At 44.8% G+C, this 16,060-nt stretch overlaps 1 protein-coding gene across 1 annotated transcript in view; it reads right to left on the reverse strand.

Annotated features, from left to right (window-relative positions):
- The window catches only part of LOC122807832 (RNA-binding protein 5-like), a 1,001,232-nt gene that overhangs the window by 145,853 nt on the left and 839,319 nt on the right, over positions 1-16,060 (reverse strand). Inside the window, exon 21 of the mRNA XM_044078931.1 lies at positions 1,075-1,149. Within this exon, the coding sequence (XP_043934866.1) occupies positions 1,075-1,149 (75 nt within the window). The remainder of the gene's footprint in view (positions 1-1,074; positions 1,150-16,060) is intronic.

Here is a 16,060-nt window from a genome sequence, read left to right on the forward strand (position 1 = left end):
AACAAATAAATTACAAGAACTATGTTATGCAGGGGGGTTTCGCCGCCCTGCACCCCCAATGTGGGAGGCTGTGCCACTCACACCCCCCCACTTTAATATTCCAACTCTGAGATCACACTATAGTGGGGTAAGGGAAATCTCCCGTTTGCTGCTACATGCAGTAGCGCTAAATGGGAGATTTCCTGTACCCTGCCTGCAATGCCAACACTCAGATGGCGCACACACACAGCATGCATGGCACCTTGCTGCCCTGCATACACACCCATAATTCTACATTTTCACTTACCTGGCACTTCCACTTTAAACCTTCGATGTTCTGAACATCGATGTTCTGTCTGGATGATCAGAACGTCGATGTTCTGAACATTCGATGACGAAGTGGAACCAAGGAAACAGGGAAGTAAAGTCAGGGACACAGTCTGCTTGCCCCCCTTAAAGGAATGGAGATGAGGAACCCACCTCCCATGCTTTGAGGCTGGGGGCAGTACTGCTTGCTGGCATGTGTCCTTTATGGTAGTAACAGACCATACAATGCAAACACCCCACTGCATGCAACTGTAATGTAGAAGGACAGGTGACGCCAAAGCAAGGAGAAAAACACACCCCTGATGGTCCCTCCCAGTCGGCCCTTGCACTGGCAATGAGGAACAAATAGGGTGAGGACTATCTGGCAATGGAGGCAAAATGTACAAAAAACACAAACTTCCTGGAACATGTGAGATCACTCCATTTATACACCAGCCAGTGTCATGTACTCACTGCTAAAGATAAAGTGTGGTAATCAGTGACCACTGCATGCAGCTCCTTTTAACATGATGCCACAAAAAGCAATGCAAGTACAGATGCAGAAAACATGAAATGCTTACAATAAAAATGATCATCAATACTCCCATGCACAAGCACAAGTTCAAAGGCATGCCAGAGCAGAAAAACTAATCTGCCCTACACTTCACCCATTTACACCTACAAAACCGATACCGAACACCTTTCAAGGATAGTGTGATGAAAAAAAAGCACATTCCAAACTCAAAAACACACTAACAAGGCATTTTCACTGGTATGAACGGTACTTACTTCCCTCTCCTTCAATTCCAGTGCTTCGAGCTCTTTTTCAGACAACTGAGACCGTCTATAAACTTCAAGATTTTGCTGCAATTAAATAAAAAGTTACATATATTAAAGACAAAAACCTTAAATGAGTTCAGACTTTCAAAATATAACAAATGAGCACACTCAACACAACCATCCACGTTTAGTACCATCACTGACACAGCAGTAGACATCTAACCTTTTGGACATCTCCAGAACTAGGCCAACCTCCCCAACACTACGGATGTCAGTAGGATGAATGACTCAATTGAGAATTGGTTTAGCTATCTTAATTTCTCTTCTGAGTGACTAGCTCAAAGTATTTTCTTCTGAAATGGTTCAATAATGGGGGGTCAGCTGTCAGAGCAGCTTCAAGGAGTAAATAATCTGACAGAGGCATAGGAAAAACCTCTGGGTCACCCGCAATGGGGAAAACAGGTACCATTCCAAATTACAAGACCTAGCAGCTTCAAAATGAGGTGCAAGGGTCCACAGCTGAGAAAGAAGATGCAAGGAGACTGGGCAGATGTTCTCCGATTAATGCTCCTGTGATAAATCAAATGCTTGGCAGGGGTGTCAACTGTCAGGTTGGCCCTCTCAAAATTGCCTTTTGCAGTACAGCTGGAAGAGGATATATAAAGAAGTTCTGTCTTACCATAACGTTCCATCTGTATTGTTGATCCTCCCTTCAGTCATTACGTATGGGTATCGGTTCTGACCCCGGAACAGAGCCGTCCATCTTCCAAGCTTGCGTCAGCTACAAACTCTCGAGCTAAAACTCTTACCCAAAATTCCCTCTCCCTGTTACCTCAGATTGAGTTTGCAAGTCAAAAGAAGGTAGAGGCTTACCTGTGGTTAAATGACCTAAAAGAACCGGATGGTGAGATCCACTAGAAGCCACAGGAGGGGGAAGGAGTGAGGGTCATAATGACTGAACGAGGATCAACAATATAGATGGAACTTTATGGTAAGACAACTTCTTTATCTGATATTGGTAATCCTCGGTTCATTCCTTACATATGGGACAGAGTCCCCAGCTACCTCTATTCCTGGGAGGCTCTCACAGAAGGACATTCCTGAGCAGCATAGAACCAAAAGATGCTCTTCCCCTGGAGGCCAAATCCAATTTGTAATGATTGATGAAGGTATGAGGCATAGCCCAGGTTGCAGCTGCACAGATGTCAGTCATGTAAAGAAGCTCTGGCATGGAAGGCAGCAGAAGTTGCCACTGACCTTGTCGAATGAGCCTTAATGGTAGTCTGCAAAGAAATATTACGTTGTATATAAATGAAGGTCACAAGGTCTTTCAACCATCCAGCCAATGTGACCTTAGCAACAGCACATACTAATCTAGGTCCAGAATAGCCAAAAATAACTGGTCTGATTTACGAGGCGCGCCTTAGTCCTATTCAAGTAGAAGCAAACTTGCCTGTGAATTATCTAGGGTATGTAGGTAATACTCTCCTCTGAATGATTGGGGAAGAAAACTGGCAATTCAATTGTTTGATTAATGGGCATTTCAGAGATCACTTTTGGCAGAAAGGAAGGATTAGTTCTCAAAGACACTGTCTCTATGAAAAATCAAATATGGACCCTTGATGCATAAGGCTTGAAGCTCATTAAGAAGTCTGGCAGAAGTAATGGCGACCAGAAACAAGGTTTCCCATGACAAATATTTGAGGTCACATGAAGAAGCTGGTTCGAAAGGTGGCAGTGTCAGAGCTTGTAGAACTAATGACAGGTCGCATGGTTGAATAGGTTCTCTAAAAGGGGGCTTCAAATGATTCACACCTTTCTGAAGGTCTTGCATAATTTGTGAGACATGAGAGGAGTCTTGGACACCCTCATGGAAATTAGATATTGCAGCCAAATGAACTCTAATAGTAGAGGCCGATAGACCCGATTGTAATAGACTGGCTAGATAATTTAGTACTATCGGCACTGGTGCTGAAAAAGGATCTACTTGCTTTTCTTTCAGCCAACAGGTAAATCTTTTCCACTTGCTTAGATAAGTAAATCTAGTGGAAGACTTATGAGATGCAATAAGAATGTCCCGTACTGGTAAAGACCATTCTGCCTGGCAATCAAGGGAATTGGAGGAGCCAAGCTGTGAGCTTCAGGCTGTCCAAGTTGGGATGAATCAGATTCTACGGATGGGAGATCAACCCCAGGGTTGGATGGAGGATGAGGTCTAGCAGGTGAGGCCAAAGGAAGGGGAACGAAATTGGATGAGGCCAAAATGGTGCTATGAGGATCACCTTCCTCTTCAACCGATGGGCTTTCTTCAGAAACTGGGGAATGAGAGGTAGATGTGGAAAAGCATAAAGAAGACCCGAGGGTCAATCATGGACTACAGCGTCTCTGGGTGACTGTCCTGGAGGGGGAATCAGGGCAAAGTAGTTGCTGCATTTGTAGTTGGTCGGGGATGCAAAGAGGTCGCAGCAAGGACGGCCCCAGCGGTGGAAACTCTCTGTCGCTATCAAAGGATTCAAGGACCACTTGTGAGGTTGTAGAATGCATCTGCTGAGTGTCTGCTATCACGCTGGAAATCCTGGGAATGTGCGTCGCTAGAAGAAAACGGTCGGTAGCCATCGCCCATTGCCATATCCTCATGGCCTCTCGACAAAGGGGATAAGATTTGGTTCCGCCCTGTTTGTTGATGCACCAGACCACCGCCATGTTGTTTGTATCACAACAGTCCCATACGGCACCGCCCTCAGCTCCAGAACATTTATATGCAGTTGGGCCTCCAATTCGGACCAAGTGCCTTTGACTGTCTGACCCTGACATAGCCCCCACCCCACCAGGGAGGCGTCTGTGGTCACTGTAGCCTTGGGCTGCTGGGGGGGGGGGGGGAGAAGGAGCAAGACCATTGTGACGGGTTGTGGGTCATCCACCAATTTAAATCCTGTTTGCACCAGAGTTACTCAAATCTTGGCTGAAAGAGGATGCTGAAAAGGATACCACTGGGTGAGCAGTAGCCATTGTAGAAGCCTCATGTGAAACCTGGCCAGGGGGACAATGGTGATGGAGGCTGCCATGGAACCAGGACAGAGTAAGCTGTGGATTTCTCCCTTGAAAGGATTGGGAAAAGTTGTTCCTTTATCCTTGGAATTCTGTGCTCTGGAATGGATGCTCTGCAATTCTTTGTATCCAATATGACCCCTATGAATTCTGTGGACTGAGATGGGGTGAGACTGGATTTTTTGCCAGTTTATGGTTATGCCTAGCCTTTTTGGAACGAGGAGAGAGCATGCCATGGCTTCTTCCAATAGATGTCTGGTGGGGGCGGAGATGAGCCAGTAGTCTAGGTATGGAAACACCTGGAATCCTTGTAGTCGCAAGTAAACTGAGACAACTGCCATGAACGTTGTGAACACTCTGGGGGCTGAAGAGAGTCAGAAGGGCAGTACACTGAACTGGTAATAACTGGCTCCCCTCGCAGAAATCTTCTTGATAGCCTATCCACTTTATGTCGTAGTAATCATCTTGAAGATATATCGAGCACATCCAATCGTCTTTTTCCAAAAGCGGGAGGATATACTGTATTGTGACCATCCGGAATTTTTGTACTCTTACAAACTTGTTCAATACACCGAGATCCAAAATTGGTCTCCAGTCTTCGGTTTTCTTTGGCACCAAAAATAGTAGAATAGAATCCAGATCCTATCTGGTCTGGAGGGACTATTTGGATGACTCTCTTTCTTAGCAGCTTTGCTAGCTCTAGTGCCGCTTCTTCCCTTTGACTGGGTGGAACGTCGGGTAAGTTTGTTGGGGGGGGGGGGGCAGGACAAAGATCGAAGGGGATATGGTAACCTCTGGTTATTATCCTTTGTACCCAAGAGTCGGTGGTGATGGTTATCCAGGCAGAAGGGTGCAAGGAGAAACGATCCCCAACCACCTCCAGAGGAAAGGAGTTGGGCCGCTCTTCAGGAGCGCTGATAAGATTGACCAGGAAGACAGTCCCTGGAACCCTGGTTACACGGACCCCCTCGACCCCGAAAGGGGCGTCTTCCCTGCGAGTTTTCCCCTCTACCTCTCTGCCTGTGTGTCACAGAAAGGACCCTGAAACCTTTTGTACCATATCTTCCCACTCTTCTGGTTTCTGGAGAAAGCACATTGAGGGGAAGAATAATGGACACCTATGGCAGAAAGGGTCTTACTGTCCTGTTCACATGTGGCCAGTGTGCTTTTAACTTTGGGTCCAAACAATGAAGAGACTTCGATGGGAGCGTTGAGAAAGGAAGCCTTGAAGGATTCCGCGAAATTACATAAGCGCATCCAGGCGTGCAGTCTCAAAACGCCTGAACTCGCCGCTCTAGCTGCTCCTTTGGATGTGCAAGATATCAGGAGCATGGAGGAGTCTGATATTAATTCAATAGTAGCCAGCTGTGAGACCACTGTCACAGACCTCAGACACGGCACCAGCCAAAGTTTCAGAGAGCTCAGAAACTAAATCCCTTTGAAGCCTGGTGAAGTGTGCCATATAATTCAGGGACCTGACTGCAAAGGTCGCTGATGCAAAAGTACGCTTCCCTATTCTGTCCAGAGCCCATGACTCTTTGTTGGGCGGACAGACAGTTTGGCTTTCTTCTTCCATCAGGTCCTTCTTGGTTGCGGCCGCCACCACCAGAGCATCTACAGAAGACCTTTGGACCAATGGGGGGTCAGTAGCAGGAGGGGACAAAATTTTATCTGGCCTCTGGGGAATTGCCTCAATGGTGTCATGAGCCTTCCACGCACGCTGCACGATGAGCTGGACCAGTTCGTCGGCAGGTGGAGAAACCCAGGAGGTAGGGGGCCGGGTGTGAAAGGCTTGCGGGAACACAGACTTTTCAGAGGTCGGGTTAGAGGGCTGCCAGCCACCTCTCTAAGGATTTCGAGGATATCTCCAAAGGATACCTAGGGTGAGGCTAGTGGATCCTTCCCCATCATCAAACTCTGTCTTCAGTAAGGACTCCTCTGTGGAGTCCATGTGCTTCCTCTTTCATGAGCTTTTGCAATTAACTTCCTCAGAGGGAGAAGTTGGGGAAGACAACGCAAAAGGGGTTTCCTGTGGAAGTATATCCTGAGGCCCTTGCCCCTGGTGTCCGCTACGAGCGACTTGTGTACATAGCGGTCCAGAGGAGGGCGGGGAGATTAACAGCACAGTATCGCCAGCAGACGCCAAAGCCTTCTCCATTAGTTGGAAGGCCGGTCCACCTGAAGAGGGGTGAGTGTCCTGGACAGGGGTCACCCCTCCCCTAAGTGGCTCAGCCTGCCAACTCGGGAGTCCCTGGACGGCTGTGAAACACCAAATTATGTACACCACATCTGACATCCTGGGTCGTAGCAAAACTCTCCTGTCATGAAGGCAACTGCGGTTCCCTAATGAGGTCAATACAGGGAACCGTAGAAAGGGAAGACGGTGCTATATTAAAGGGCTTCAAAGACAATGAAGGAGGAGAATAAGTAGGGGTCTTTGGCAAAGGGTGATCACCTCCCAAGGAAGGATAGGTCCTGGGGGTGGGATACCTCTGGCCAAAAGCACTAGATCCACAAAACTCAACACGTCGTGTTCAGAGAAGCTTCTAGTGGATTTCACGGACACGGCTGAGGGGGAGTCAGGTCTACCCACAGATGGGACAAGCTCGGTGCCAACATCACCAGTCGGCACTGAAAACAGTGCCGTAAAGGACTACTAGATGTGTCTGCAGCACAGAGGAAATCATCGGTGCCAAAGTGGTTGTCGGTGCCGAGGCCGGGACCGAAAATCTGTGTCAATAACTGAGTGGTCGGTTCCACGTAAGGTATCAGAGCCAATGCGGTTACAATCTGCGTCGACAGGATAGTCTGTGCCGGTAGAGTGGTCTGAACAGAAGAGCCCCTCGGTACAGACACGGTAAAGGGCACGCTAGTTGGTGCCGAAGTCACAGATGGCGCCGAGGGTCTAGGCACCGAAAGTGCTGGAGCAGAGTCAGATCCGAAGTAGAAAGCTTAGCCTTCTTGGGTCTTGGTTGATGGGAGTCCCCAACCGGGGACAAAGGGAGAGATTTGGCCTTTGAAAGATCAGCAATCTTTTTCTTCTGGGATCTTGGAGGGGCTGAAGCCTCTGACCCAGAAATAGCCTCTGAAAAAGGAGATTTGCGTAGCCCCTTCAGTAACTATTTTTCCTCTCATTCAACGTCCTTTTAGAGAAGTTCTTACAAATTCCACAGGGCGGATCAACTGATAAATGAGGCACACCCAAACAACAGACACAGAGAATGTGCATCTGAAGTAGGTAATTTATGTCCACAATCTGAACAGCTCTTAAATCCCGGACTACCTTTTTTATCCATGATAGAAAAAATGAAATCAGAAATACCAGCAATGATACAAGAAATACCCGAAGGTAATGAAGAAAAGGGGTCTACCAACAATGGTATAGAAGAAAATACCTCGCGGTCAAAAGATTGAAATATTTTAAGAAGAGATAGTCGCTAAATCCGATAAGGTAAGAAAACAATTTAGAAACTTTTCTGAGAAAAAGTTGTTTTAGACTAGAATGACAACAAATATTGTACTTAGCTCAAGAGAAGTAGCTTGACACGACCGAATGGTGATGCGGCAAACGAAATCTGAGGTAACAGGGAGAGGGGGATTCTGGGTAAGAGTTTTAGCTCGAGAGTTTGTAGCTGACGCGAGCTTGGAAGATGGCCGGCTCGGTTCCGAGGTTGTAACAGATACCCATACGTAAGGAATGAACGAGGATTAATAATATCAGATAGGTCTCAGTCCAGAACTAAAAAAAAAATGCACCTATTGCTAGAGCTCTCGTTACCCAAAGCACTATCCTGGCTGCCCGGCTCTGTGGGCAAAGAACAAACACATCCAGTTCAACATCGGCTCCTGGGGACTAGGATCTCCTGAGGTAATCTGCTAAAGGATCCTGTGTCATGCCATACCCAATGGTACTACGGATAACTTGTGTCACACCTTTGCTGATGCATTAGATCACACTAGTGCTGTGACCATTATGAAGCTCTAAACTGGTTTGAAGAGCACACACTGGGGATGACAAGATCCCTTAAGATCCCACTGCATGCTCCTACAGCTAAATCAGAATCTTCAGAGAATAGGATCTGGTTCCCACTGGCATCTACAAATTATAACCATGGACTGGTGGTCACCAAACTACCATCTGAATTAGAACTGGGATAGCATTTTTCAGAAAATGAAGGTGGAATGTTTTTCAGGTACCACCAGCCACTCCTAATGTGCAGATTGGTAAATGGGACAACAAGGATGGAGCCTGATATGCAATTCTGAATCTTCAGAATGACTGGCTATTGAGCCTGGGTGAAAATCTGCCCCAGCAGAAGGAACTATTCCTGGTGTGAAGAATAGCCCTCGGGAATCACTCCATATGGGAGGAGAAGGATTAAACTTCTTAAGCTGGGAATAGTTCCTAGGTTACTGCAGCAGTAGGGGGTGTAGTTTAAAGCCCCAAGCAATATCTTCTCAGATGTGGCCTGAAGCAGGTAGTCATCCAGGCAAAGGCAGATGTGAATGATCTTTGAGGTGAACAATATCCAGTGTTAAGCATTTTGTGAATTCCCTCAGAGCACTGAAGAGCCCAGCAGAATGACGGAACTAAAATTGAAGTCAATTCCTGCCACAATTTTTAGGTATTTCCTGTGTTCCATGTCGACAAAGTTGTATGCTTGATACCCAGAATGGGCAAGATGGTTTTCTCCTAGTAGCAGTATATATATATATATATATATATATATATATATATATATATATATATATATATATATATATATGTATATATGGGTCTACTCCATTTGACCGACACTCCATTTGACCGACACTCCATTTGCCCGACACTCCATTTGCCCGACACTCCATTTGCCCGACACTCCATTTGCCCGACACTCCATTTGCCCGACACTCCATTTGCCCGACACTCCATCAAAAGAAGTAGACCCATATACACACACACACACACACATATATATATATATATATACACACACACACACACACAAAACTAAAACACTACGAAAATACCAAAGAAAATCAGTACACAGGCACTCCACCATCCAACCTTGCAGGTGTACTAAGAATTTCAGTAAATTATCAGACTACTCAGCCAAATCAGTAAAGGCTAACCATTAATGTATTAGGAGCAGAAGCATCACTCTTCTGAACAGCTCCCACCATCAAATCAAAAGGCAATTGAGGTGCAAGTAATAGCTCAATGAACATCCTCCAAGGACATAACTTTGCTGCAAATAAATAATCAGCTGCTGTGATATTTTTTTTTAACCAATGTGTCTGCTACCATTTGAACATGCTCCCTTTGCACCTCACAGAAAACACCTCATGGAAAATCTATAAACCAAACCTCCACACTGGATGAATAACCATAAATTCATGTCTGGCATTAATGTTGAGGATAAGCTTCTTCATGCCTCTCCAGTTTCAACCTCAGGATAAACCTAAGAAAAAATAGTTGTGTAAAATCTTACCATAACCATACATGTCCTTCTCTTTAGTGTTGCAGTATTCTTTACATATGGATTTGTATTCGACTGACCTGACGTTCGGCTTGTATACAAAAGCTTCAAGCTACTGCCTGTACATTTGACATCACACGTAGGCTCAGGAACGTCAGTTAATAAAGGGACGTCCCCATGTACCATCCTCAGAATAAAGTAGCTCCATGAGGAAACTCCAAAAGGAGGACCAAAGGACAGTTATCCAAATAAAGAGGAAGATGTAGGGGGAAGGCGGGTGGGATAGAATACGGCAACATAGAGAAAGACATCTATGGTTACGGTAAGATTTTGCACCACTATTCTATGCAGTATTCTTTACATATGGGAGAGTGCAAAAGCTGAAAAAGAACCTAGGGAGGGGGGATGAAAGAGAAATTAGACAAACATTTTCCAGAAATCCATGCAGGATTGCTGTGGCCCTGGAATTATTATCCAGCTTGTGATGTCTTGCGAAAATATGAACAGATGACAAAGTGGCAGCTTCCAGAATTGACTGTGTATCCAAACCCTTGAAGAAAGCCACAGAGGAAGTAAGAGATAGTACAGTTGTGTACCTACCATAAATGTAGATGTTAGAGTGTATTCACTGCTGCAGTCATTACACTTGGGTTATCCTGCTGGCAGGCTACCCGCAGTCGGCCTGAATTCCAAAGTCCTGGTCAGGCATCGGTTGCTGTCGCCTCTTCCCTGACGTCAGTGCGCCAGGAGTACAAAAGATGCAGCAGACGCCATTTTCTTCAGTTTTTCTTGCCCCAGATGTCAGGTGCCCCCCCCCCCCCGAAGGGTAGGCTAAGAAATTATGCCAATAAAAGAACATGCAGTAAAATAAAACAATCTTCATCTACAAGCAAATACACTACATAGGTTGCATAGAATAGAGAAGTCCCAGCAAAGAAAAGGGGGGTGGTGAGTGGGTAACCTGGACTGCAACAGTGAATACACTAACATCTACATTTATGGTAGGTACACAACTGTACTATGTTCATCGTGTTTCACTGTTGCAGTCATTACACTTGGGTTGAAACCCAAAGCTGAGGTTGGGTGGCTGGGCCTAAATAGAATTAGGAGAGGCTAGGAGGCCCTCCAGAACTGCAGTGGCAAAGCCTGCTCTGGATTTAGAGTAAAGAGGTAAGTGGAAGTGCTTTGTAAAAGTGTGCACTGAAGTCCAAGTTGCAGCCTCCAAAATGTCCTTGGTTGGTACTCCTCTGAGGAAGGCTGCTGAAGTAGCTGCTGCTCTAGTTGAGTGTGGCCTGATGCCCTTAGGCACTGACGTGTCATGTTGAGAATAGCAGAAATGAATGCAGTGTGCTATCCATTTGGAAATAGTCTGCTTTGAGATGGCTTTTCCTTCAGATCCTGCAGCATATGCCACTAAGAGTTGCTCAGACTTTCTGAAAGCTTTAGTTTTGTCCAACTAGAAGCGTAGCTGTCTGTGTATGTCCAAAGAATTTAGAAGTCTCTCCCCCTTATTCTGTGGGTTTGGATAAAAGGTAGGCAAGTGAACTGTTTGACTAACAGCCACACTAGACACTACCTTAGGCATAAATGTTGGGTTTGTCCTCAGAGAAACCATGTCTGGATGGAAAATTATGAAAGGTTCAACTGCCATTAGTGCCTGTAACTGAGACTCTTCTTGCTGAAGTTATTGCTAAGAGCAGAGCTGTTTTTCCATAAGAATTTTATCTCAGCTGTATTGGCTGGATCAAAAGGAGGAAGTGTGAGTTTTTCCAAGACAAAGTTGAGGTCCCATGCAGGTATTGGTGCTCTTTTTGAGGGTCTTATGTTTTTGGCCCCTCTGAGGCACTGCCTTAGTAGTGGATGTGAAAAAATAGGTGGGTCCGTATTGTAATGAGCTAAAATGGCAGAGGCATGGATCTTAATGGATGAAAAGGATAGGCCTTTGTCCAGCATCTCAGTTAGGTATTGTAAAATCGGAGGAATATTTGGTACAAACATGTCAATTCCTTGTGCCTGGTTCCAAGCACAGAATCTCTCCTACTTTTCTGCACATAATTTTCTGGTGCTGGGCCTCCTGGCCTCCAGAATAACATCCATAACTGCTTTGGAGAGAGGCGAGTTCTGAATGGTTACATTATCCGCCATGCAGCCAGATTTAGGGTTCTGAGTTGGCTGTGCAGTATCCGACTGCTTTGTTGGGTTAGTAAATGAGGAATTGAGGCAATGTCCAGGCTGGTCCTTGAGACAAGCTCTTTAGGACTGGGTACCAGTGCTGGCGTGGCCAGTCTGGGGCAATCAGGATCATTTCTGGCTTCTCGTCTGACCTTTAGGAGTACCTTGGGGAGGAGAGGTAGTGGAGGAAAGGCATATACTGTAAGGTTTTTCCAGCTGAATGATAGAGCATCCACTTTCCATGCTAGCTTGTGATAAGTCCTTGTGCAAAATCCCTGTAGTTGGCAGTTGTGAGGGGAGGCAAATAGATCTATGTCTGGGCATCCCCATTTCCTTGATATCATGCTGAAGATTTGTGGATCTAGTTTCCACTCGTGAGGATCCATGAGGTTTCTGCTTAGTTCGTCTGCCAGAGTATTTGTCTTTCCTGGCAGGAATTGTGCTGGCAGGTGTACTTGATAAGTCAATGCGATGTTCCACAAAATCATGGCTTGTCTGCAGAGGGGGTAGGAATGCGTGCCTCCCTGCTTGTTTATGTACCACATGACTGTTGTATTGTCAGTCTATCAGCAGCTGTCCTGGACGAAGCAGATCCTTGAAAGCTGTCAGGGCATTCTGGACAGCCAGCATTTCTTTTAGATTGATATGAAGATGCATTTGGCTTGTGGGCCATGTGCCTTGAATACATTTTCCTGCCATGTGGGCCCCCCAGGCATAATCTGATACATCTGTTACTGTCTGCCTGGCAGTGGGTAAAGTGAAAGGCTGTCCCTTGTTGTGGTGATAGGCCTGTGCCCACCATCGAAACTCCTGTTGCAGGCAGGGAAATGAGGGTAATTAGTTTTTCCAGACTGAGGCAATGTTGAGTCCAAACACTTTTTAGATACCATTGTAGTTTCCTCATATGCAGTCCTGCATATGGAATTAACAGAATGCAGGATGCCATGAAGCCCAAAGCCTGCAGAATTTGTCTTGCAGATAACTGGGTTTTTGTTGCCAAAATTTCGAAGTAAGTCATCAGTTGCCTTTGTTTGTCTGGCGTGAGATAAGCCATCTGGGCACTTGTATTTAAGCTTGCACCCAGGAATATTATCTCTTGAGGGCACTAGTTTTGATTTCTTTTTGTTTACTGTGTACCCTACGCAAATTATCAATCTTTTTACAAACGCCAGATGCTTTAGAAGAAAGTCCTTGCTCTCTGCTTGAATAAAGGCAGTCGTCCAAGTAGGGATATATCTGAATTCCTCTTGGTCTGCAAAAAGCAATTACTGGTGCCAGGCATTTTGTGAAGTCCCTGGGAGCAGTAGATAAGCCAAAGGGCAGTGCAGAGAATTGGTAGTGCATTGAGCCAGCTATGAATCTGTGGTATCTTCTGCAAGATTGTCCGATTGGGACATGCAGGTATGCCTCTGAGGTCCAAAGTAACTAGCCAAGCCTTCCTGCCCAGCATGGGAAGAAGTTGCTGCAGTGTTAACAGTTTGAATGTTGGAGCATCCAGGAAAGTATTTAGAATTGACAGGTCCAGTATTGGTCTCCAGGCTTTGTCCTTTCTGGGTACCAAGAAAAGTCTTGAGTAAAATCCTTGCCCCTGTTCTTGCTGTGGTACTTTTTGAATAGCTCTCATGTCCATGAGAGCAGAAATTTGTTTTTGTGCCTCTGCCCATTGGTTTTCTGGCAGGTCTGGCATACCTTTTGACCATGGTAGGGTGTGAAAGTGGAACCTGTAACCCTGAGAAACAATATTCAGTACCCATTTGTCCTGGGTGATCATGTGCCAGTTTTGTGAGAAAAGTGCTAGTTTTCCCCCTAAAGGTGCTGTCAAAAGGTAAGTGCTTGGCTTTTGTAGAGGGAAGTCATTGGGACTGCTTCCTATAAGGTTGTGATTTGTCTTCTCCGCCTTTGTGGGCTGAAGCACCCCATTGTTTAGGTCTGTATGAGCCTTGGGGCTGAGATCTGCCTCTTGGGCGTCTGTATCTGCCTCTTTGTGGCCTGACACTGGAAAGGACCAATTTTTAGAAGGCCAGTTTTTGCTAAATCTAGGTGACTGAACCTGTAAGAAATCCTTAATGGTCTGCATTGATTTTTGCTTAATCCTCAATTTTCTTTAACACCTCTTCTGTCTTAACACCAAAGTATCATGCTGTAATGGAGCATCCAATAATTTTGCTTTAACATGATCATATTTAATATTTGTTATATTTATTTACTTTTATTATATTTATTACAAATCAATGGATACATAACCTTTTTAACACTCTTAACATCTTCCTCAGTATCATCAGTTATTAATTATAATTTATTATATTTATTTAGGGCATTTATTCTTTAATATGTACATTGCCTATTTGCAGTTACTGGTTCAATAGATAGGTACATGTTATAGTTATTGTTTTTCTTGATTCCCTGTTTTTATTATATGGATTTAATATATGCAATTTATATAAGCATTTATAAGCTTTTAAATAAATGTACGAGTGTTTTTAGATGTACAGTATGTGGAAAGGTAATTATATACAATAGGTTTTATTCACATCATAATTTATATATTGTATTTTTAAGGTACATCTACAATCCAATTATAAATTGTACACTACAGTATACAGTATCCAAGATAGACGTTGTTATACTGTACAAAACTGATTTATACATGCTAATTTAGGCATTGTGTATTGCAATATTTTGCACATTGATTTTCACTGGAAATATGCATTAATTGATTGTCAAGCGATGTTTAGAAAAGTATAGAATGTATATGACTTAAAATTTAGGTTAAATGTTGGCGCCAAAAAGTCTATAAAATGTATTATTTTTGGTTAGTATGCGATTCTGAAGAAGTCCACGATTGAGTGGAGGAAAGCGCTTAATCGCTATGCACTTTTGCTACTGTTTTTAATCCAACTGCTCAGGATTATCGGTGTTTTTTATGTTTTGTTTTTTTTTCGTTCTGCTGGTTGTGTTTAAATAAAGGGTGTATTATAGCTTCGCTGTTCTTGGCATATTTCTCTTGGGTTACGTGATTTGGATATGATCAGGTAAACCTTGTTCTTTTAACCAAGCATGCCTTCGAATGACAGAGCCTGTAACAGCGGCTTTGCAAGAAGCCTCTAATGAATCAAAACCACATTGCAGAGTACGCTTTCCCACTTGTTCAGCTGCATGCACTAAATCCTGCATTTCCTTATTGTCAGGACATTCTGAGCTTGGAAGCATTTTCTGTTGTAGCAAAGACATTAGGTATTGTTGATATTTAAGCATGTGAAACTGGCAGTTTAAATCCCTTACAGCTAAAGTAGCAGAAGTGTAAACTTTTTTCCCCCATCTATCCAGTGCTCTCGAATCCCTATCAGAGGGAACAGGGTTTTTTGCAGTGGAAGCCTTGACCCCTTTGGGACCCTGAGAAATAGTTTCTGGGTCAGCAGCAGGGTTTTTATAAAGAAATTTACGAGAGTCTGGGACCCTGTAGTACCTATCTGGCTTGACTGGTGCAGGGGGTAGAGAGTCAGGAGACAAACTGGATTCAGAAAAAACAAACAATATCTAGTACAGGGGGGATAGCAAGGGGCCTGTGCTGAGGCAGTAAAAGAAAGTCTGAGTCTTTTCTTGGATTCTGAATAACCCTGGCTCTCCCAATGGAAATGCTCCCTCATGGTGTGCAGGGTTTCCCCAAAAGAGTAATCCTCAGGAGGAGAGGCTGAAGGGATAGATTCTTCAGCATCAGAGTCCTCATAGGGAGAAAGAGAATATCCCTGTTCTGAAGAGGAATAAAAGGAAATAGAAACCTGGTCAGAGGAGTCATAGTCTGTGTCTTGCCTAGGCCTTTTATCAGGAGGGGGATGGGAACCCCTGATCAAAGTAATTAGGTACTCGGCCATTTTAATCATCTGTTTCTTTGGCATGGATGACTGCCCAGGAGAATGCTGTACTGGTTTCTTCTTTAATGGTGTTTTAGACTTTGCTTTGGCTGCTGAAGTGGACTTGATAGTAAGCTGTGTAGGTCTGAAAACACCCTCAGAAGCCGATGCCTGCTCAGCAGCTCCGGACCCATCTGAGGGAAAAGTTTACATAGGCCCAATACCTTGAATTTCCAGAGGCCTAGTTTTCTCCACGTGGGAGTCATAGGCGGCCTGTGGCTCTGAGGTAGCGGGTGTCAGGGGCTGCAAAAGCACCTCACTGAGAACCGGCAACTGGCCTACAAGAGGCTTCGTTGGCTTTGGACCTCTGATGCCTGTCCTTTTCTTTGTCTTTGTGTTTTTTATGAATTCCGGTCGTCGGTTGTTCCGACGGCATTATGTAGTTAAACCTTCGGCCAAAGT

Source organism: Protopterus annectens, chromosome 7.part1, assembly GCF_019279795.1.
Source record: "Protopterus annectens isolate FY-2018-M chromosome 7.part1, PAN1.0, whole genome shotgun sequence".
Taxonomy (NCBI): domain Eukaryota; kingdom Metazoa; phylum Chordata; order Ceratodontiformes; family Protopteridae; genus Protopterus; species Protopterus annectens.